Source organism: Oryx dammah, unplaced genomic scaffold (assembly GCF_014754425.2).
Source record: "Oryx dammah isolate SB20612 unplaced genomic scaffold, SCBI_Odam_1.1 HiC_scaffold_1, whole genome shotgun sequence".
In the NCBI taxonomy this organism is placed as follows: Eukaryota; Metazoa; Chordata; class Mammalia; order Artiodactyla; family Bovidae; genus Oryx; species Oryx dammah.
In genome coordinates, this window is record NW_024070185.1 from 51,485,245 (window position 1) to 51,510,865 (window position 25,621).

Below are 25,621 nucleotides of genomic sequence, written 5' to 3' on the forward strand. Positions count from 1 at the left end.
AAGCAAAATAAACACTGTCTGGACGTGGCAGCTGTGTACCAAGAAAGGTGCAGCCTACAGACATAAGGGGTGCATTATCTATTGAGAATTTGAGACAGTTATGTATAAAAGTAACTCTTTAATATCACCATTCTAATGCATCTCAGTGATAAAATGCTCCTCCCCACAAGCAGACTGCCCCTGGGGGCACACTGATGACAGACCTGGGGTTTGCATGCACGGGTGTGAGGCTATTAATCTCTCTCTCTGCCCTCAAGGAGTTCAGAGTCTGTCCAGAGTTTATTGTGATTACCTGTGTTAAAAGGTCTCTGCAGTAGCTCTGATCATCTAGAGCTGTCTATTTCGTATCGTTGACTTCTCCTTATACTGTTTAAATGTTTAACCCGTCACCTCCAGTCATCTTAAGAGATGTTCCTTCGTGCCAGAAGAGATAACCCTAATGCTATATAACCTGGGGTCAGAAGGCTTTAATAGAAACACATGGTCTTCAGGTATCCTTTCTTCAACTAACCTTTCAGGTCAGGATTAGACACAATTTTGAAAAGAAACTTTCACCTTTTTCTGTTTCTGTCATTGTTACTATGGCATACAGTCCTCCAATTAATGTGGGATTTCTTTAGTAATTCAGTTGCAGATACAGACTCTTCTAGCCCAATTAAATAGTAGAATCATTCCCAAATATATGTATATGGCTCCAAACTGAGTTTACATTTATTATTATTCCTTCCCACTTATTATTAAAACATAATAAGGTTTTTGGAGGATTTTTTTCTTATTCTTGTTCCATTGCACATTAAATCTATCTTTGATTTTTACCTTCGGCAGACTGCATTTGAGTGTTAGCAAACAGAATGGATTTTCTGTTATTCTGCATTTATATTGCTATTTCTTCACAAGATTTTGCCATTTTCACTGCAAAATCTCCTACAGAATTTAGCAAATGGAAAAAGTAGTAGGGGAGGAGAAAGATGACAGCCCAAATATGGCAGCATTTGATGTGAATTGCGGCAGAGATCCTAGGGAAATAAAATTACATAAGTGAAATATAAAAAGATAAATTACCCAGCAAGGGTGTCCCCAGAGGGCTTATGAAATTGGACCAAGGGAAATAATCAGTTATGAGTCAGCACTCTCTAAACACTTATAAGGGTAAATTTTTAGATCTAAGATGATCATAAGTTAAATGGACCAGGTTTTAGAGTGACTGATGGATTGGGTTTCCCATACTGTCTTTGTATCGTGTGCTCCAATTATGCACTTGAGAGATGCCTTAAGGAAAAGAGGTTCTCTTTTTGCATTGCCACCTAAAGGCAGTCAGATAGGTCATTAATTTCAGGTAGTCATTCATTTCTTGACAGCACTTAATGTCTACGACTTGAAATCCTGAAACTGAATAACACCCGAATTAAGATTAGCATAGTCATTAACAAGTGAGTCCAAAGAAAAGCTGTCAGAGGGCAAACCAAATATAAACCAGCCTGCTGGCCCAGTGCAAATGTCAGAAAACAATGAATGTGGCCCAGAATACGTTTATTTTTAAACTTCATCTTCTTATACTCCTAGAAATGACCAGGAAGACAGAATTATATAACAGTTTAAGAATGTAAGATTTGGATACAGAATTTTTTTTTAATTGAGGGGTAATTGACATATTAGTTTTAGTTGTACAATTATACAATTTTATATTTGTATATATTGCAAAACAATAACCACAATAAGTCTAGTGAACACCCATCACCTCACATAATTTCTTTCCTGTGATGAGACCTTTTAAGATACACTGTTTTAATGACTTTGTTGTATACATTATTATTAAATATACTCAACCAATCTGTACATTATATATTTCATCCACTCCTATACACCTCCTGCCTCTAGCAACCACCCGTCTGTTTCATGTATCTATGTGTTCAATCTTCTATTTTTAAATTTTTTTTAAGACTCCATATATAAGAGGTCATACAGTATCTGTCATTTTCTGTCTGACTTCACTTAGCAAGGTCCACCCATGCATTCCCAAGTGAAAAGATTCCCTTTTATGGCCAAGTATTATCTATATACATTTATATGTGTATGTGTCTATATTTGTGTGTGTGTATATCCATTCATCCATCATTGGACATGTGGGCTGCCTTTTTTTAGGCTATCTAAATAATACTGCAGTGAACATGTGGGTACATATAACTTTTAAGAGTTTTTTTTTTTTTTTCCCCAGAAGTGGAGTTTCTGGACCACATGGTACTTCTATTTTTTAATTTTTTGAGGAAATCCCATAATTTTTCCAGAGTGGCTGAAAATTTACATTCCCACCAAGAGTGCATAAGGATTCCCTTTTCTCCACTTCCTCACCAATATTTGCTATTTCTTGTCTTTTTGATAATAGCCATTCTAACAGGCGTAAAATAATAGTTCATTGTGGTTTTAATTTGCATTTCTTGGATGATTAATGATGTTGAGCACCTCTTCATGCTGGCCATCTGTATGTACTCTTTTGAAAAATGTTTATATAGATCCTCTTCCCATGTTTTAATCAGATTGCTTTTCTGCTGTTGAGTTGTATGAGATTTTTATATGTTTTGGATATTTGCCCTTTATCAGATATATGATTTGCAAATATTTTCCATAAGTTACATTTTCATTTAATTAATGATTTCCTTTGCTGTGCAGAAGCTCTAGAGTTTGATATAGTCCCATGTGTTTATTTTTGCATTTGTTCCCTTTGCTTTTGTTGTCAAATACAAAAAATCATTCCCAAGATCAGTGTCAAGCAGTGTGCCACTGGTTTTCTTCTAGAAGGTCTTACATTCAGATCTTTAAGCCATTACAAGTTAGTTTTTGTGCATGGTGTTAGACAGCAGTCCAGTTTTTCTAACCGTTTGTTGAAGACTACCTTTTCTCTATTGCATCAATGTATTCTTGGCTCCTTGGTCATAAATTGACTATATACATGTGCGTCTCTGTTTCGTTCATTTATCTGTTTTTATGTCAATACCATTACTATTTGATTGTTATACCTTTGTAATATAGTTTGAAATCAGGGAGCATGATAACTCCAGCTTTGTTCTTTCTCAAGATTGCTTTGGCTATTTTGGGTCTTTGGGTTCCATAAAAATTTTAGGATTCTTTGTCCTCTTTCTGTGAAAAATGCCTTTGGAATTTTCCTAAGGATTACATTGAATCTGTAGATTGCTTTAGGTAGTAGGGACATTTTTATAATATTTCTATAATTCATGAACATGGCATATCTTTCCATTTATTCATGTCAATTTATTTCATAAATTTCTTACAGTTTCCAATGTACAGATATCTCACCTTCTTGGTTATATTTATTCCTAGGTATTTTCTTTTGATGCAGTTGTACATTGGATTGCTTTCTCTGATATTCTATCATTTGTGTAAAGAAATGCAACAGATTTTTGTCCATTAATTTTGTATCTTGAAACTTCTTTGACTTTGTTGCTTAGTTCTAAGTTTTTTGGTAGAGTCTTTAGGGGTTTCTATATGTAATATGTCATCTACAAATGTTTTACTTCTTCCTTTATAACTTATATGCCTTTTCTTTCTTTTTCTTGCCTACATCCTTGTTCCTGATCTTTACTATGTTGACAAATGTTCCCTCTATAACCACTTCGTTGAAAGTCTTTTTCATAAATGGATGTTGAATTCTGTCAATGCTTTTTGGCGTCTATTGAGATAATTATGAGTTTTAAGCCTTCATTTTTTTACTGTGGAAAATGAGAGTGATTGATTCTCAGATGTTGAAACAAGCTTTCATCCCTGAAATCCCATTTGATTATGATGTATTTATTATCCTTCTAATGTATTGATGTATTCAGTTTGCTAATATTTTGTGAAGGATTTTTGCATCTATGTTTACATCTAGTTTTGATATCAGAGTAACGTGTATGCTCAACTCAGTCACATCCTGTTCTTTGCGACCACATGGACTATAGCCCTTCAGGCTCCTCTGGCCATAGAATTTTTCAGGTAGGAATACTGAGTGGATTGCCATTTTTTACTCAAGGGAATCTTCCCAACCCAATGATAAAACCCTTGGCAGGAAGATTCTTTACCACTGTGCCCCCTGGGAACCCATCGGAGTAATAATACTGACTTCATAAAATGAGTTTTGAAGTATTCCTTCCTCTTCTATTTTTTGGAAGAATTTGAGAAGGATCCGGCTCCCCAGGTGGTGCTAGTGGTAAGAACTTGCCTGCCAATGCAGGAGACCTAAGAGACAAAGTTTCGATCCCTGAGTTGGGAAGATCCATGGGAGGAGAGCATGGCAACCCGTTCCAGTATTCTTGCCTGGTGAATCCCATGGATAGAGGAGATTGGCAGGCTACAGTCCATAGAGTCACACAGAGTTAGACATGATTAAAGCAACTTTGCATGCACGCACAAGAAGGATTGGTATTAATTTTTATTTAACTGTTTGGTAGAATCCACTAGTGAAGGTGTCTAATCCTGGACATGCCTTTGTTAGGAAGTTCTTGATTACTGAGTCAATCTTCTTACAATAATTGGTCTATTCAGATTTCAATTTCTTCATGATTCAGTCTTAGTAGAATATATATTTCTAGGAATTCATTTCTTGTAGGTCTTCCAGTTTGTTAGTATATAATTGCTGATAGTAGTCTTATGAGCCTTTTAAATTTTGTATTAATTAAAATGTCTCCTTTTTAATTTCTGGTTTGAGGCTTTTCTCTCTTCTTGATGAATCTGCCTAAAGGTTTATCAATTTTATTCATAGTCTTAGGGGATGTGTAAACCTAAGCCCCACTAACCAGCAGAGCCAGCAACCTTAAGGTGTCCCCTGGGTGCCAGCTGAAGGTACAAGCCCCTTTCTTTTTGGTACCAACAAGATGGAGAGGCCAAGGGAGAACACACAGATGGCTTTGGAAAGTATTCAGTGGATCCTTATCTGAATATTAAATTACATGTCTGCCCCTCAGCCAGTACTTTAAGATAAGCAAATAAGCCTATTTCACAGAAAGTCTGGGTGCTTTGCAGTCAACCACCTCTGTACAATACCCAAGGGTGAGAGCCCACACTGGTGAACTCGTTAGTGGACCCAAGCCCCACTGGCTTTCAGAGCTACATGGTCTGGGGGCTCGAGTGCAGGTCTTAAAAGTTGTGATACCCAATGTGGGGGTCAAACTTTTCACTCCTTGGGGGAGAAGCTGGGGGTATTGTGTCCCCTCCTGGTTGTTGGTCGAGGCACGGAAGGTGGAGTTTATGGTGAGATGTGTCTAAGCCTCTCACCCATTTTGACATGCGGTTTCCTCATTTTCCTGATGAGTAGGAGGAGCCACTCCCAGGCGGTGCAGTGGTAAAGAATCTGCCTGCAATGCCGGAGACTTGGGTTCAACCCCTGGGTCAGGAAGAAACCCTGGAGGAGGCAACGGCAACCCACTCCAGTATTCTGGCCTGGAGGATCCCATGGACAGAGGAGCCTGGCGGGCTACAGTCCATGGTGTTGCAGAGTCAGACACAACTGAGCACACACACACAGGAGCCACTCAGCTGCTTTGGTTTTTTTTTTTTTTTCCTGGAGGAAACTGTCCCACGTGTGGCTGTAGATTCACTGAGTATATGAGAAGCAGTGAGTTCAGGACCTTCCTATATTACTCTTATATCAGAACCCCCAAATGGGTCTTAAGATCAGTCCGTCCTCTTACTGCTTTGGGGAACTTTATCAGCCTCTGTGCCTCTGTCTTCTCATCTATATAGTGAAAATATCTATTTCCCACTTGTGACCACTGAATAGAATAAAATGTATTTAGCATATAGTAAGCACTTATAAAAAATAAGCATCAATTTAATGGGGATAATAGATGCTAACAGATAAATTATCAGACATCTGAAGTTCATCACTCTCTGGACTGTGACAGAGCCCAACCCCAACCTTACCTAGATTCTCTGTATTATGCCAAGGTAAGGAGGAGATCTAAGGTGTGTGGGGGTAGGGGGGAAGTATCCTGCCTTCCTACCAGCATATTTCCATGTTTTTGATGATTCTGTCTTGATCACTTTTTACTTAAGATTCATATTAAAAAGAACTATATTAAGTCAGGAAAACATGTTTTCTGTTTACTTTTTGCATTAAAGATTTTAGTTTTATAAAGCTGAGAAATGAATGACTAAATAAGGATTAGGCAAATGTTCCTTGAGAGCCTGCCATCCAGAGGAGGTAAAGCACTTCCCTCATGCCCTGAAGTGCCCTTGGCCAGGAAATGCTCTGACTGCCACCCAGTAGAACATGCTGCCAGTAGTGGAAATGTTTCCTATAGCTGTGCTGTCTACCGTAGTGCCACTAGTCATATATGCTTACTGAGCAGTTGAAATGTGGTCTGACTAAAGAACTGAGGTTTTACATTTTAGTTACACAGAAACAGCCAAATGGGTCAAGTGGCTGTCATTGGACAGCACAGGTCTATCAGTTAATATAGTGATGTATTCTTAAGACTGACTGATCATTTGAATTGGGTGAAACAAAGTAGTTGTTATAATCTTTTTATTTTTGATAAACAAGTCAGAGAATGTCGATCCTGCTTTTAAATGTAAATAAGACCTTTATACCTAGAAAAAGAAAGCCTTCTGTAAGATTCTAGGATTCTCTTAAATACTCATAATTTGAAATTCAGCCCTTGATCCAGCAATCTGAGATGGTTGTATCTCACCAAAAAAAAAAGCTGATTACATTGGGATGTATCCTGCAATTGTTACTCAGGAAATACATGGTATGTGAATTATTAAATAGTTAATTCTGCAAGCAGTGGAAAATGCATTTCTAGCCCTGTATGTGATACAATGATTCATATGAATCTGTTTCCCACAGTTCTATTCTTCTACCGCTTTTTTTTCAGTTAGAAGGAATGAAAGAAATTGTAAAGCTCTATACAGAGTGTTTGCTCATGATATACTTTTATTATTGTTTCCCAAGGTAAATTGAAAGAATGGTCTCTGGTCCTCTATGGCACATCTGTGCAGCCATACTCACCCACCAATGAGTTTCCTAAAGTGGAACGTGTCCGGTATAGCCGAGTCGAAGACCCCACCGACGACTATGGGACGGAGGATTATGCAGGTGAGCTGGCTTCCAGTGAGAAGGCAGGCTAAGGAAAAAAACTCATGCATCATTCCCCCCAGGAGACACACTTCTACTCATATTGTGATCTATTTTAATCCATCTTCCTTTCTATCCCTTAAACATATTTGTATGTGTACATTCATATATTCAAATATCCATGTTTTTTTCTTCAAAACGAAAATCGCACTGTATATAGAACGTTCATATCCTTTTTTTCCCATTAAAGGTATTATTAAGAGCATATTTCCCTGTTGTCAAATATCCTTAGAACACATATTTAAAAGACAGCATAATCGTCCATCCTGTGATTGTATTATACTTAACCCATAATCTGAAGTATGTAGTTTACTTTATATTTTACGCTATTTTAAATAAGAGCTCAATGAATATCACTATCAGTTTTTGACTATATCATCTTTGACTATTTCTTTAGAATAGAGTTCTAAGAATTACCGCATCAAAGGGCGCCGTCAGTTTTAGGGCCTGGATGCGTTGCTTTCCAGACAACAGGTACCAGTCTACACCATGAATGTTACTGCCCTCATTCCTGCCAGCCTCGAGTGGAAAGAAAAAAGCAAAAGAACAGATTTAAATTTTTATAGCTCTGACTCCTAGTAAATCTAAACATTTAGTAAAGCTAACCATTGTTTTCCATTGTAGTTCTCTGAATTGTGTCTTTTACTCACTTCTCAATTCAAAGTGGCAGCATTTTTCTTATTTATAAAAACTCATTGTATGTTATTGACTCTCACATTGTCTCATATTTGCTGGAAACCATTTCTCTGTTATCACCTGCTTCCAAAATGCAGTTTTTGTTTGGAGGGCAGAGTTTATAGTTTCATATAACATTTATAATTTCTTTAATACAAAATGTTTATTCTTTAAAAATAAATATCCAAATGCATGTTTTTGTAATCCGATTTTGCATTTGGCCATTAACTCATCTAGAACTTACTTTGATTTATAACATACAGTGTAAAGTGAAGTTTTGTCTTTACCCTCCAAACAGACTAATGACTGAATTGCCATCCCTACTTTTATTAGATTGTTTCCTTTATAACAGCACAGTAATTTCTTATACCAGGTCTCTTCAGGTATCACTTTTTCTGATTTATCAATCTAATAATACTTAATCTAGTAGCACCCACACTATATTTTAATATGCTGAACATCTACTTATTCTCATAGCAATTCTTAAGTCCCTCTTTAAAAATCTCATTGAAATTTATTTTTACTTTTTATTTTATTTTTTTACAATGTTACATATTTACCCCAGAATTTTTAAGATTTACTTTCGTAGCAATTTACTTACAGATTTGTAATGCAATACTATTAACTATAGTCACCATGGTATAATAGTGGTGCATTACGTTTTTCTTGTTTGTTTTGTTTTTTCATTTGTTTCTTTTTTTTAACATTTATTTATTTATTTATTTATTTACTATATTTTACTTTACAGTACTGTATTGGTTTTGCCATACATCAACATGAATCTGCCACGGGTGTTTGAATTTACATGCAATCTCATGGGAAGAATTCTTTTTACAGTTTACAGTCTTTCCATCCAAAACAGACTCTTTTTACTGAAATCCTTTAATTTTATGAAGTGTTTTTCTTGGTAGTGTTATTTCTACATATTTTGGGTCTAGTTACTACTGTAATGGAAAATATTCCATATTTTCTAACTACTGTATTCTGGTATCAGAGATATCTATTGGCTATTGTATGTTTATCTTACATCTGACCATTTTGCTTACCTTTATTAATTTGTGTATTTTAGAGTTGATTTTCTGGAGCAGTTACGTACTATAGCCGTATCATCTGCAAATTATCTTCTCTCTTTCCCAGTGTATTTCTGAGTCCTGTCTTATTGTATTGTTTGCCACTTCCAGCAGCATTCAGTTCTTCTGGGATGTAACACTTAACGAAAAAGGCTTTCCCTAATGAAGAACTGTTTTTAAATAGCAGTTGATTGTACCTTTAGACCAGAACCATCTTGTCTTCCTGCAGCTAAGCTCTCTGAGATTCTTTTTCATTAATCACTTTAACAGAGTATTTAAAATATGCATTTGGTTCCTTTTATTCTGAACAGGTAGTATCCCAGTGTCAATAGAGAATTCAGACCAATTGAACTAACCAGAGCTAGACTGTGTTCAACTTTTGCTTTGAGTTTATAACATTACTGTTCATGTTACAACTGGCAAACCATTTATTTTGTCTTCTCTGATAGGAGAAAGTATATCTAAAAACATAAATGGAGCATAATAATAATACATTACTATGTGTCTTATGGTATGTTTCCCATTCAAATTATGGTAATCTTAAAATTCTAAACAGTTATATACATTTTGTGGTTTTTCTCACTGCATCTCCAAAATGTCCACATTGGCACTTGTGAGAAAACAAAGACAATTATTTCATTATTACCCAGGAACCTAAAATGCTAAACTGCATCTGGGATAGTTTAGGATTATGAAAGAAACAGCATGTGACCCTGCCATACAGAGTCCTTTGGCACATCTCAAGAATAAATGGTTTGGGTTTTTTTGTTTTTTAATTGTAGAAATCATCTGGTGAGAATTTAGGGCCACCCAATAACTCTGGAGCTGTGATTTTTACTTTCATTAAGAAGTCAGCCTTTGAGAGGGTCAGATGGCATTCTCATAACCAGGTCCCTGTACTGTTTCATCGAATTCCAGGCACTGTGGGACCCACAGCTGGCTGAACTTCAACTCTTAGGCAGCAGAAGCACTCTCTCCTCACGGACTACAGTAGTCAGCTAAAATGTTCCAAGTTGCAATAGCTGTGGAACTTCATTTCAAGATCAATTTTAAGACTTTTGGGAAAATAGAGATAAACAGTGTCAAATGATGCTTATGATTAAGCAGCAATATACGTCAAGTCTGTAGCATTTTAAAATGACTCATTTCTATTCAGAGCCATGGCTTACCCTTAGTAGGAGACCCGAACTAAGAAGCAGGACCTCTGTTGACCCCAACTCTCCTAGCTGTATGATCAAGTAGGCACGCCACTATAACTCTTGGAAAATCATTTTTGTCTGTAAAATGAGGGTGTATGGCTACTAGATCTTTCTCCAGGTCATTCCTCCCCTACTTCTACCATTTTATGTTTCAATTTAGTAACTGAGTCCTACAATTTAGTGACATAGTCCTACAATGACTAAAGGAAACCAAATTTCAACAAAAGTAAGACCTTTTGATTAAAATAAGTGTGGCTCAAGACAATTCTGGTACACTCGACTGACTTTTTGTGCATTTCATGCACCATGTAAATCTCTAGTTAAAATCATACGAGTTTTCAGTGGGAAATAGCTTGAAGATTATGAGACCAAATGTCTCAAACTAGCCCATGTCATTAGAAAATCTCTCTTTATCAATCACAAAATAGTTCTTTTTAGCATTTTTTTTTCCTGCCTGTGCATTCTTTCTAGTTCTTCACCAAAGAATACACAGCAAGAGAGATGAGGAAGCTTCATCCTTGGTCTGGAATTCTTTAAGCTTGCTTGCACCTTTTAAAACTTATGGGTAGTTTTCTTTTGTTGAGTTGCCCATTGGCCTATGGGTAGGATGCAATTTTAAATCTATTATCTGTGCCTGAAGTACCTGCTTTGTAATCCAAGATGAGATGCTGATAAAATTGTGCCAGATGCCATAATGATGTTTCTTTCTGGCTCCAGAATCTCAGAGGTACTCAGTGGCTTTAATGACCTTGGATGAGAGAGGCAGTCTGGTCAGGACATTGAAGAACAGCCCACTTTTCTTTTCTGCCACAGCGTAACATTCTCATTTTTCTATAAATCCAACATTTTTATTATTATGCATATTTAATTGCAATTAGTATTTTTTTTTTAGTTGCTGCAGTGGTTTTGTTCTTTGAATTCTGGATTATTTGTCATTTCCCACAAAGCAACTATATGTGTACTTTGAAGACAAGGTCCCGACTAGGAGTTACATGCTTGATACTTAGGTAATTGAGGTTTCCCCACCCCCACCCCAGAAAAGCAAGAATTCATCTCTGGGCTTATAGCCACATTAAACATTATTCCATCTCACTGCATTAGAAACTCTTAAGAAAAACTCTCACTGCATAAAGGGGAGAAAAAGCCTATTTTTATCCCAAATTCAAGTTAACGCTTACTTGCTTAAAATCACTTTTTCCAAGTGTTGTTCTGATTTCTTTTGGAGGTCCCTGTGACCCTGAGTGCAGTGAGGTGGGCTGTGATGGGCCAGGACCCGACCACTGCAATGACTGTTTGCACTACTACTACAAGCTGAAAAACAACACCAGGTAAGAGAGATGCCCCATCAGAATACCTGAAGCCCGCCCCCTGGTGGCAGTTCCTGGGAGCTCCCACAGTTCACCAGGGGCAGGGGGTTCCGTGGTCTCCCACCAGAACCAAAGTCCAGATGCTGCTGCACAGGCCCCTACACCTTGCTGCATCATTTGTACAGTGAAACCGATACTGAATTACAAAATACCGGATTTTGATCGGCTAGGAAACTGCAGAGGTCTTTTCTCACATTTCAAAGGATGATGGGGACAGACTAGTTATGCACATGCCTGATCCCTTCTAGACCTTTCCATCCCACTGATGTTTGATGCCCCACAGCTGTACTTTCCCTCCAGGAAATGGATGATTTTCTGAATTCCTCAAAGTGTAAGCTTTACATATGGCAAAGCTTCTGGTCCCTGTGCATTCTCACTACTCTGCTCTGGATAGTAAGGTGGGCCTGCTTGAACCCATGCTTCTGAGCCCCTGGCTTCTGCCTCGAGCAGATATGTATCAGAAGCCATGTTCTTCCAGGCTGTTTCCCACATCCCTAACACCTTCCCTTCCTGTTTCAGAAGGAAATTCACTCTGGGAAGCCAACCTGGTATCCACACTCCAGTCATGAAAGAGGGTCCCATTCCTGTCACATCCATGCTGGAATGTCAGTTCCTTAAATGGAATATAAAGCAAAAACTAAATTTAAAAATAATTAATTAAAAATAAATTTCTTAAAAGGAAAAGTCCTTGGCTACCCCAGCCCCTCTCATTATCTCCTAGACTGGCAAATGCCTGACATTTAATTAGTACTCAGTAAGTACTTGTTTTAAATGAATAAATAAAGCCCAGATCTTCAGTTATGGGCAAACAAAGAAGTTATTTTTTTTATCATAAACAGCATTAAATTTTCAAATACATCTTTTTTCTTGGCTATGTCACATAGCTTGGAGGATCTCAGTACCCCAACAAGGGACTGAACCCAAGCCGCATCAGTGAAAGCCCAGAATCCTAACCACTAAGCCAGTAGGGAACTCCCTAAATATATTAATTTAGACAATCGCATACACACCCAAGAATTCATAGGACAATATACAACAATAGAAGTCAATCCTTTATATAGGGATTTTTGCATAAAATCATGGTTCACATGTCTTCCCTTCAACCCAACAGACAACCTTCCTGTTGAGACTCAGTTTCTAACCATTATCCCCTTTAAAGAGCTAGACCCGAACTGGAAGATGGTTTGGACCAAGACATTCCTTGCTTGGTGGACTTGGTATTAGGTAACTGCAGTGCTGTTGTCAGCATCCTACATACAAGAAGGCTTTAACCAACAGAATTTGGCCCTTTGGATGTGGTATTTCCATCACGGTTTAAAAAGGATTTTGAGAATGAGGACAGCTGTGTGCTCAGCACCTTACTCACTCAGGACTGAATCTCTGGTGACACTGCTCTTCTTTATCATTCCACAACGCAGAATCTGTGTCTCCAGCTGCCCTCCTGGCCACTACCACGCTGATAAGAAGCGATGCAGAAAGTGTGCCCCCAACTGCGAGTCCTGCTTTGGAAGCCACGGGGACCAGTGCCTGTCCTGTAAATATGGATACTTCCTGAATGAAGAAGCCAACAGCTGTGTCACTCACTGCCCTGATGGATCATATCAGGACACCAGTGAGTTGATTCCCAAATTTGGTTTTTAGAGAGGAAATATAAGGTTTTCACTTGCACGACCTTGGGAGGGATAGTCCCCCTCATGACATCTAGGCCCTTTCTTAATATCAAAAAAGAGCTAGTCAATTTTTAGGAGAACACTAGAATATTTTGTAAAAATGAACTTATAGAAAATTTTGCAAAAAATATTTTGTGTAAAAATGCCTGTAACTAACTCCTTCAAGGGGTGCTCTGCCTCAACCTCAGATTCACTGACTTGCTAGGAGGACCCAGAAGACTCAGTATATAATTATACTCAAGAACTCATGGTTATAACTTGAGGAAAGAGATACAGAGTAGAATCAGCAAAGGGGAAAGGCATACAGGACAAAGTCTGGAGGAAACTAGGTACAAGCTTCCAAGAGTTTTCTTCCAATGGAGTGACACAGGATACATCCCATTCCCCATCAGAAATCTGTGATTATGTGTGAAGGTCAGCTACCAGGGCACCTCCCTAGAGTTTGAGCACCCAGAGTTGTAACTGGGATCTGGTCATGAAACCTCCTCTGATGGCTCAGTGGTAAAGAATCCACTTGCCAATGCAGTTGGCAACCAATGGGTTTGATCCCTGGGTTGTGAAGATCCCCTGGAGAAGGAAATGGCAATCCACTCCAGTATTCTTACCCGGGAAATCCCATGGACAGAGGAGCCTGGCGAGCTACCGTCCATTGGGGTCTCAAAAGAGTCAGACCTGACTTGGTGACTGAACAGAAACATGAAGGCACCCTGTGCCTGTAACATACCAAACTTCCAGACTCTGCAAAGAAAAGCAGGTGTTCAATAAAAACCATGTTGTTTCTACAAACAGTTTAGGCACCATGAGCCACTCTAGTCAGGGTAGTGGGAAACTTCATGAAATCCAACTTCCCAGATGTCAGCCATGGGCCAACCTTATAAGGATAGCAGCCAGGCCTGTTTTTTTCTGCACACTAAGCAATAGAAACAGATTTTTATGATATCAGTAAGGTTAAAAACATGACTTGCATGTAAATAGAGACTGGAAATTTATCAGAGAGTTATTTAACCCATCAATAAAGGAACCTAAAGGTGATAAGTGGGTTTAAAGACTATCAGGTATCACAGTCCACCAGGAAAGGCAAATGAACTCCATTTGCTGGGTTAGAGAAAAAACTGAATAAATTTCATACATGGGAATACAATTAGAATTTTGGAGGGTTCTTTTTTCAAATGGGCAGAACTCACTTGCAACTTTTATCAAACAAAAATTTATAAATTAACATGTAACTTCACAGAATGTGGACTCTAATCAAATGTCATTAGTGAACAGACAAGGCACACTCCCTAGAGAATCCAGTAATCCTCGGGCACACCTCTTTTTAGACAGTGCTCTATTATAGCCCTGGTAAGGACTGCAGCCATGAAATTAAAAGATGCTTACTCCTTGGAAGAAAAGTTATGACCAACCTAGATAGCATATTGAAAAGCAGAGACATTACTTTACCAACAAAGGTCCATCTAGTCAAGGCTATGGTTTATCCAGTGGTCATGTATGGATGTGAGAGTTGGGCTGTGAAGAAGGCTGAGCGCCGAAGAATTGATGCTTTTGAACTGTGGTGTTGGAGAAGACTTTTGAGAGTCCCTTGGACTGTAAGGATCTCAAACCAGTCCATTCTGAAGGAGATTAGCCCTGGGATTTCTTTGGAAGGAATGGTGCTAAAGCTGAAACTCCAGTACTTCTTTGGCCACCTCATGTGAAGAGCTGACTCATTGGAAAAGACTCTGATGCTGGGAGGGATTGGGGGCAGGAGGAGAAGGGGCGACCGAGGATGAGATGGCTGGATGGCATCACGGACTCTATGGACATGAGTCTGAGTGAACTCCAGGAGTTAGTGATGGACAGGGAGGCCTGGCGTGCTGTGATTCATGGGGTCGCAAAGAGTCAGACACGACTGAGCGACTGAACTCAACTGAAGGACTGCAGGAATTTTTTGCTTTATTTCTGAGCGCTGGATAATTTATCTGAATGAGAGTGTCACACCACAGTATGACAGTGAAATTTCTTCTTTCTACCCAACCTAAGAAAAAAGAAAACCCAACTTTAAAGGAACAAGAGTTTTTTTTTTTTTTTTTTTTCAAAAGCAGCAAGAATTTTGAAGTGGATACCCTTGCTCCTTAAGAAGTTTTTTGATTCAAACACAGGCAGCACTTCTCTATGAGGGAGATGGGGCTTTTGACTTACCTTTAGAGCAATGGGGAGGGGTTCCAGCTGTAGTTTTTATTTTCCCTCAAGTTTGGAACAAGACCTGCATGGGAAAAGGAGAAAAAGAATGCGGAGCAGACCTAAGGGATCAGAAGTGAGTAGTATTCCTTGAAGAAAAAATTCAACATTCTGTCAAGAAGGCTGAACCTTGGAAAAGACGCCCAGCCCCAAGGAGTGGTTGTGAGCCAGCTCTTCTCCCATCATGTGCCCTGGGGGGCACACCTGAGCCACCACCACTGCCAAGAACCCCAGGACTGGGCACACCCTATATCAAGAGGAGGATGACCAGCACACACTGAGGAAAGAGGCAACGGGCATCAGTACTAAAGCAGCCCTTGCACCAAATATGTTAAACCCACACAAGCTGCACATGAACTCCCCCACATATAAACAGCCCTCCAAGACCACGGTAGGTAATTCTTTCTCCTAAACTCACAAGGTAGGAGTAAAATGAAGAAGAGAGGAACTACTCTGAGTTAAAAGACCAAGAGAATTCCCCTGAAAGCACAATGAAACAGACCTTTTCAGCCTAATAGACACCAATTTTTGAAAGGAGATAATGAAAATACTGAAGGAATTAAGAAAGGCTATTGACAGAAATGCAGAATACTGTAATGTAAAAAGGAACGAGGAACTGTAAAGAAAAATTAGAAAAACTCATTTACAGAGATTAAAGCTGAGCTAATAGCAATGAACAGGAGAATGAACATTACACAAGAATGAATAAGTGATCTTGAAGACTGGATTATTTGCATCATCTATCAGGACAGCAGACAGAAAGCCAAATGGAAAAAAAGAAACTAAAAATAATATAAGAGATGTATGGGATAGTATAAAACATGCCAATGTATACATGATAGGGATTCCAGAAGGAGGAGAAAAAGAAAAGGGGATAGGAAATTCATTTTAAGAAATTATGGCAGAAAACTTCCCAAACCTAAAGGAAACGGGTAACAAGGTACAGGAAGCACAGAGAGTTTGAAATACGATAAACCCAAACGGATCTATACCAAGACATATTATAATAAAAATGGCAAAAGTTAAAGAGAGGATTCTAAAAGCAACAAGAGAAAAACAGAGTTAATGACAAGAAAACCCCCATAAGGCTATCAGCTCATTTCTCTACAGAAATGTTACAGGCCAGGAGGGAGTGGCAAGATATAGTCAAAGTCCTGAAAGGGAAAAACCTGCAACCTAGGATACTCTACCCAGCAAGATTACCATTTAGAATAGAGAGATAAAGAATTTCTCAGATAAAAATTAAAAGAATACATCTATACTAAACCTATCCTAGGTCTTCCCTGGTAGCTCAGACAGTAAAGTATCTGCCTACAATGCAGGAGACCGAGTTTCAATCCCTGGGTAGGGAAGATCCCCTGGAGAAAGAAATGGCAACCCACTCCAGTATTCTTGCCTGGAAAATCCCATGGACAGAGGAGCCTGGTAGGCTTCAGTCAATGGGGTCGCAAAGAGTCGTACACAAATGAGCGACTTCTGTTTCACTTCTAAACCTATCCTAAAGGAAATATTAAGGTCTTCTCCAAATAGAAAAGAAATAATCTATACGTAAGAGAAAAATCACAGCTGGAAAGTAAAGTGATAGTTCCCTAGTCGTGTCTGACTCTTTGTGATCCCATGGACTATACAGTCCATGGAATTCTCTAGGCCAGAATACTGGAGTAGGTAGCCTTTCCCTTCTCCAGGAGACCAGGAACCCAGGTCTCCTGCATTGCAGGTGGATTCTTTACCAGCTGAGCCACCAGGGAAGCCCATGAATACTGGAGTGGGTAGCCTATCCCTTCTCCAGCAGAGCTTTCCAACCCAGGAATCAAACCGGGGTCTTCTGCATTGCAGGTGGATTCTCTATCAACTGAGCTATCAGGAAAAAAACCAGGGCTGCCATTTTGCACACAAACTGATAAGCCAGTACATAGATTTAAAATCAAAAAATTTCTATGAAAGTAATGACAATTACAATGAATAGCAAAAGGATGAACATGAACGTTTTGCTGAAAGTTTTACCTCATTTTCAGTTCGAAGGATTAGTTAACAAAAGCAACCACTCATTGCACACACGATGAACAATTTTAATATATTTTAATAGAGGATTATTTGACTTAGTTTCAATTATATAGTCATTAAAAGAAAAGAAATAGAAGCAATATAGAGAAGTAACAACATACATTATCACCAAATTGGGCCGACAACCTACATATAGACTTGAATAGTGCTTTAAAGCCCTGAATGACAGCAATCTGGAGTCTCAGTTGGGAAACGGTCCCAGGAAGTGTATACACTCCACGGGTTAAGACTTGAAATTGCAGTTTTGGGAGCTCCTGCTTATAATCCCAGGCCAAAAACTGATATATTCATCACTTTGTATGCAAAACAGCAGCCCTGGTTTTATCCTTTAACTTTTACAATGCTATTTGTTTCTCCTTGTGAGTCATAAGACTTCTTAGACCTTGGAGAGAGGAGGGGGCTGGCCAGGCCTTCAAGGGCTTAAGAAAATTTCAAGACCCACTAAACTTTCTTATGTAAAGTGCCCTTTAACTTTCCAGCAACAAGTGGTGTACTTACAGGCAGGCACATAGTCCCGGCAGGGTCAGAAGTCAGGGGCCGGCTCTCCTGCTTCTGAAGCCTGAACAGGACTACCTCTATTTTAATTTCCCTAACAATGAAGATATAAAAGAGGACATCAAAGTTATAAAATGTGGAGAAGAGTAAGAACATATAGATTTTTTACTTCTAGAATGTGTTTGAGCCTATATGACTACCAGTCTAAGGCAAGTAGATATAGGAAGGGGTTAACATAATTGAAAAACAGGATAACCACAAATCAAAAACATACAATAGATTCACAGCAACCAAAGAGAACATTACGTATAATACAAAAGAAAATAAACCACAACAACAAAAAAAAGATAAAGTGACAAAGAAGAAATTTAAAATCAGTGAGAAAGCAAGGTTTAAAATGGCAATAAATACATATCTATCAATAATTACCTTAAATGTCAACGGTCTAAATTCTCTAATCAAAATACACAGAGTGGCAACTTGATTAAAAAAATACAAGAGCCTACAATATGCTGCTTATAAGAGACCCATTTTTAGGGCAAAGGACACACAAAGATTGAAAGTGAGGGGATAGAAAAAGATATTTCATGCAGATGCAAATGAAAAGAAAGCAGGGGTCATAATACTCTTATTAGATGAAATAAACTTTAAAACAAAGACCACAAAGAAAAATAAAAAAGGATACTATATACACCACAACAAATTAAAGAATAAAAACCATATGATCATCTCAATAGATGCAGAAACAGCTTCTGACAAAATTCAACATCCATTTATGATAAAAATTCTCCAGAAAGTAAGCATCAAGAGAATACATGTCAACATAATAAAGGCCATATGTGACAGACCTACAGCTAACATCATACTCAACAGTGAAAAGCTGAAAGCATTTTCCCTTAGATCAGGAACAAGACAAGCAGGTCCACTTTTATTCAACATAGTTTTGGAAGTCCTAGCCATGGCAATCAGAAAAGAAAAGTAAGTAAAAGAAGTGGAAAAGAAATAAAACTGTCACTGTTTGCAAATGACATGATACTATACATAGAAAATCCTAAAGATGCTACCAGAAAACCACTGGAACTCATCAATAAATTCAGGACGTTGCAGGATACAGAATTAGTACATGGAGATTTGTTGCATTTCTATACATTAACAACAAAAATCAGAAAGTAAAATTAAGAAAACAATCCTATTTACCATCATATCAAAAACAATAAAATACCTAGGAGTAAACCTAAGGAAAGTATGCTGTAAACTCTAAGACACTGATGAAAGAAATCAAAGATGACAAACATATTGAAATATACCATGTTCTTGGATTGGAAGAATCAATATTGTCAAAATGACTGTACTACCCAAGGCAAGCTACAGATTCAATCAAATTACCAATGGCATTTTGCACAGAACTAGAACAACAACAACAACAACAACAAATCGTAAGATTTGTTTAGAGATACAGAAGACCCTGAATAGCCAAAGCAATCTTGAGAAAGGAAAATGGAGCTGGAGCAATCAGGCTTCTTGACTTAAGACTATATAACAAATCTGTAGTCATCAAAACAGTGTAATACTGACACAAAAACAGAAATATAGATCAATGGAAGAGGATAAAAAGCCCAGAAATAAACCCATGTACCTATGGCCAATTAATCTACAACAAAGGAGGCAAGACTACACAATGGACAAAAGATTTTTCAATAAATGGTGCTGGGAATACACCATACACAAAAATAAACTCAAAATGGATTAAATACCTAAATGTAAGACTGAGTACTATTAATATAAAACTCTTAGAGGAAAACATAGGCAGAACATTCTTGGGACATAAATCACAGCAATATCTTTTCTGATCCATCTCCCAGATGGAAGTAAAAACCAACAAATGTTACCTAATTAAACTCAAAAGCACTTGCACAGTGAAGAAAACCTAAACAAAATGAAAAGACAGCTCACAGAATGGTAAAAAAAAAAAAAATGCAACCAAAAAGGGATTAGTCTCCATAATTTACAAATGGGCAGGGAACCTAAATAGACACTTCTCCAAAGAAGATAAACAGATGGCCAAAGAGCACATAAAAAGATGTTTAACATCACTATTTGAGAAATACAAATCAAGACCACAAAGACATACCACTTCACACCAGTCAGAATGGCCATGATCAAAAAATCTATAGACAAAAATGCTGCAAAGGGTGTGGAGAAAAGGGAACTCTCCTACATTGCTGGTGGGAATGTAAATTGGTAGAGCCTCTATGGAGAACAGAACAGCAGTTCCTAAAAAAACTAAAAATACAGCTACCATATGATCCAGCAATCCTACTCTTGTGCATATATTCATACAAAAACATGGTTTGAGAGAGTATATGCACCCCAGTGTTCACTGCAGTACTGTTTACAATAACCCAGATATGGAAGAAACCTAAATGTCAATCAAAAGATGAAAGGATAAAGATGTGCTACATATAAACAATGGATATCCCTCAGTCATTTAAAGGAATGAAATAATACAATTTGCACCAACATGGATAGACCTGGAGATTATCATACTGAGTGAAGCAATACAAAGACAAATATCATATGATATCATTCATATACAGAATCTAGAAGAAATGATACAAATGAACTTATTTACACAACATAAACAGACTCACAGACTTAGAGAATGAATGTATGGTTACCAGAGGGAAGGGTGAAGGGCAGAGACAGATTGGGAGTTTGGGATTGACATGTACATACTACCATATTTAAAATAGATAATCAATAAGCACAGGGAACTCTGCTCAATATTTTGTAATAACCTAAATGGGAAAAGAACTTGAAAAAGAATAGATAACATGTACATGTATAACTGAATCACATTGTTGTGCACCTGAAACTAACACATTATTAACCAACTTCAATACTGTGCTCCAATATAAGATAAATTTTTTAAAAAGCTTCCTTACTGTTTAAAAAAAATAACAAGAAAAATCTCACATAAACACTTTCATCTACCACTTAATAAAATTAGAAAAAGAAGAATAGGGACTTCCCTGGTGGCACTGTGGATGGGAGTCCCCCTGCCAATGCAGAGGACACAGGTTTGATTCCTGGGCCAGCTGGATTCCACAGACCGTGGAGCAGCTAGGCCCATGCACCACAACTACTGAGCCCGTGTGCTGCAGCTACGGCTGAATCCCATGTGCCTAGAGTCTGTGTTCTGCAACAAGAGACGCTCCACAATGAGAAACCTGCGCACCACAATAAAGAGTAGCATCCACTTACTGCAACTAGAGAAAGCCCACACAAAGCAACAAAGACCCAGCACAGCCAAAAATAATATTTTTTAAAGAAAAAGAACAAACAAAATCTAAAGTCAGCAAAGGAAGGAAATAATAAAGATCAGAGAAGAAATAAAACAGATTTTTTTTTAAAATAGAAAAAAGTCAATAAAACCAAGAGCTGGTTCTTTGAAAGAATAAACAGGATTGACAAACCTCAGACCAGGCTCACCAAAAAGAAAAGAGAGATAACCCAAATAAACAAAATAAATGAAAAAGGAAACATAACAACTGATACAGAAATTCAAAAAACCATAAGGGAATGCTATGAACACTTATATGCCAACAAATTTGACAATCCAGAAGTGGACACATTTCTGGAAACAAACATCCTACTAAAATTGAATAAAAAAGAAAGATAATTTGAAAAGACCAATCACTAGAACCGAAATAGAATCTAATTTAAAAACTCTCAACAATGTATGGCCACCAATGGAAGGATGCGGGGAGTGGGATGAATTAGGAGATTGGGATTAACATATATATGCTGCTATGTATAAAACATAACTAATGAGTACTTACTGCATACTACGGGGAAATCTACTCAATGCTCTGTGGTGACCTAAATGGGGAGGAAATTCAAAAAGAGGGGATATATGCATATGTATAGCTGATTCACTTTGCTGTATAGCAGAAACTAACACTACATTGTAAAGCAACTATACTCTAATAAAAATTAATTTTAAAAAATTGAGTAACCACTGGAGTAAAAAAAAAAAAATACCTCTCTACAAACAAAAGTCTAGAACCAGATGACTTTACAGGTGAATTCTACCAACATACAAAGAGGAACTTATACTGATCCTTCTCAAGCTCTTCCGGAAAACTGAAGAGAAGGGAACACTTTCAAAGCCATTCTTTGAAGCTATCACCTTGATACCAAAACCAGACAAAGACACCAGCAGAAAAGAAATTTACGAACCAGTATCTTTGATGAATATAGATGCAAAAATTCTCAACAAAATATTAGCAACTGAAGGTAACAACACATAAAAAAGATCATACACCACGACCAGTGGGATTCATCTGAAGTTCACAAGGATGGTTCCACATATGCAAATCAATGTGTGATACACCAAATAAACAAAAGACAACAAACACATGATCATCTGAATAGATGCAGAGAAAGCATCTCAGAAAATTCAACATCCATTCATGATAAAAACCCTTACCAAAGTGGGTACAGAGATAACATATCTCAACATAATAAAAGCTACTTAATGACAAACCCATAGCCAATATAATACTCGATGGTAAAAAGCTGAAAGCCTTCCTGCTAAATTCAGGTACAAGACAAGGATGCCTACTCTTACCTTTTCTAGTCAACATACCAGGAAGTCCTAGTCACAGCAATCACACAAGAAATAAAGGCATTCAGATTGGAAAGGAAGAGGTAAAATGCAGATGATGATACTATACGTATATAAAACCCTGAAGACTTCACACAAAAACTACTAGAACTGATGAATGAATTCAGCAAGGTAGCAGGACATAAGATTAACATGCAGAAATCAGTTGCACTTCTTTATACCAAAAGTGAAATAAAGAGAATGTAAAAAAAAAAAATTTTTTTTTTAATTTCACCCCCAAAATAAAAGACTTAGGATTAAACCTGACCAAAGAGGTAAAAGACCTATTTGCTGAGAACTATAAAACATTAATAAAAGAAACCAAAGATGATTCAAAGAAATGAAAGATACCTCATGCTCTTGGGTTGGAATAATTAATATTGTTAAAATGGCCATACTTACCAAAGCAATCTATAGGTTTAATGTGATCCCTAAATTACCAAAAGGTCCAATGCTTTGACCACCTGATGTGAATAGCTGACTCACTGGAAAAGACCCTGATGCTGGGAAAGATTGAGGGCAAAAGGAGAAGGGAGTGACAAAGGATGAGATGGTTGGATCGCATCATCGATTCAATGGACATGAGTCTGAGTAAACTCTGGGAGACAGTGAAGAACAAGAAAGCCTGGTGTGCTGCAGTCCATGCGGTCACATAGAGTCAGACATGACTGAGCTACTGAACAACAAATCAGGTTACCCATAACATTAGGTCTCCTGCATTGCAGACAGATTCTTTACCAACTGAGCTACCAGGGAAGCCCACAACTAGAACAGACAATCCTAAAATTCATATGAAACCATAAAAGACCCAGGATTGCCAAAACAATCCTGAAGAAAAAGAACAAATCAAGAAGTATAACCCTCCAGACTTCAGACAATACTACAAAGCTACAGTAATCAAAACATGATGTTGTCACCAAAACAGACATATGGATCAACAGAACAGAATAAAGATCCCAGAAATAAACCCACACACTATCATCAATTAATCTTCAGAGGAGACACATATATTCAGTGGAATGAAACAATCTCTTCAGCAAGTGGTGCTGGGAAAGTTGGACAGTTGCATGTAAACCAATGAAGTTAGAATACACCATTACATCATACATAAAAATGAACACAAAACAGCTTGAAGACTCAAACATAAGATGTAATACCATAAAGCTCCTAGAAGAGAACACAGGCAAAATATCCTCCAATATAAATAATACCACTGTTTCCTTAGGCTCCCAAGACAATAGAAATAAAAACAAAAATAAGCAGGACCTCATCAAATTTACAAGCTTTTGCACAGTGAAGGAAACCATAAACAAAATGAAAAAACAACCTACAGAATGGGAGAAAATACCTACAAATGATCTGACCAACAAGGGATTAATTTCCAAAATATACAAACAGCTTGTACAACTCAACAACAGCAACAAAAAATCCAACTGAAAAATAGGCAAAAGACCTAAATACACATTTCTCCAAAGAAGAAATACAGATAGCCAATAGGCATATGAAAAGATGCTCAACATGGCTAGTTATTAGAGAAATGCAAGTCAAAACTACAGTGAGGTACACCTCACAATGGTCAGAATAACCATCATTAAAAATTCTGCAAAAGCAATGCTGGAGAGGATGTGGAGAAAAGAGAACCCACCTACACTGTTGGTAGGAATGTAAGTTGATGAGCCACTGTGGAAAACATCATAGAGGTTCCTTATAAAACTAAAAATACAACTATCATATGATCCAGCAATCCCACTCCTGGGCATATATCCGGACAAAAGTGTAATTCAAAAAGATACATATACCCCTATGTGAATAGCACTACTCACAACAGCAAAGGCATGGAAACAACCTAAATGTCCACTGACAGATGAATGGATAAAGAAGATATGTTGTGTGTACACACGCACAGACACACACACACACACACAATGGACAGCTCTCAGCCATAGAAACAAATGAAATAATGCCATTTGTAGCAACATGAATGCATCTAAAGATTATCATACTAAGTGAAGTAAGTCAGAAAGAGAAAGATAAATACCATATTATAACACTTATATGTGGATTCTAAAATAAGACATAAATAACTTATTTATGAAACAAACAGAATCAAGGACAAAGAGAACAGACTGGTGGTTGCTAAGGGAGAAGGGGCTAGAGAAGAGATAGACTGAGAGTTTGAGGTTAGCAGACGTAAGCTTTTATGCACAGAATGGATAAACAACAAGGTCGTACTGTATAGCACAGAGAACTATATTCAATGTCTTATGATAAACCACAGTGGAAAAAGAAACTTTAAAAAGAATGTGTATAAAATGTATAATTGAATCACTATGTGTACAGCAGTAATAAACACTGTAAATCAACTATACTTTAAAAAAGTTTTAAAGGGATCAGAAACAAGTAGTATTCCTTGAGGAAAAAAAATCAAAATTCTATCAAGAAGACTGAGCCTTGGAAAAGAAATCTAGGCGGTACCTGATAGGAAAATGATAATTGAGACAATCAGTTCTTTTACCAGAGCCTGGAAGGTAGATAATTAAAGAAGGCTATTTAAACGATTACTTCACTCATACACCTGAAGAAGGGAAAGGCTACCCATTCCAATATCTGGCCTAGAGAATTCCATGGACTGCATAGTCCATGGGGTTGCAGAGAGTCACAGATGATTTAGCAATTTTCAGTTCACTCACTGATACAAATGGTCTGTGCATTTCTGTCCTTCTAGGCAATTGCCTTTGTTTTAATTTCCTCCTTTAATAAGTCCATTTACATATAGCATAGTGATATGTATGTGACTAGCAATAATTACTGCCAACATATCTACAGTTCCCTTGAATAAGGTCATTAACTCCTCAAGAGCAGCTCAGTGATAGTCATCATTGTAATATTTAGTTAACAAATGAACAGAGATTGTGAACTTGTCCACTAGAAATGCTAAGAGCAGAATGCCACTCTAGGTCCTCTGGCTTCAGGTCCTATGCCATGTCCAGCATTCTCGATGACCCTCTGATGGGGAGGTCATAGATGGTGAGGAACTTTGTTATTTCATGCCGAGGAGCTCAG

General features: G+C 37.7%; 1 protein-coding gene across 2 annotated transcripts in view; it reads left to right on the forward strand.

Moving 5' to 3' along the window:
• Window positions 1–25,621, forward strand: part of PCSK5 (proprotein convertase subtilisin/kexin type 5) — a 513,187-nt gene that overhangs the window by 326,401 nt on the left and 161,165 nt on the right. For both annotated transcript variants that reach the window (XM_040256508.1, XM_040256430.1), the window contains exons 14-16: window positions 6,947–7,090; window positions 11,299–11,401; window positions 12,859–13,052. In XM_040256508.1, coding sequence (XP_040112442.1) covers window positions 6,947–7,090; window positions 11,299–11,401; window positions 12,859–13,052 — 441 coding nt within the window. The remainder of the gene's footprint in view (window positions 1–6,946; window positions 7,091–11,298; window positions 11,402–12,858; window positions 13,053–25,621) is intronic.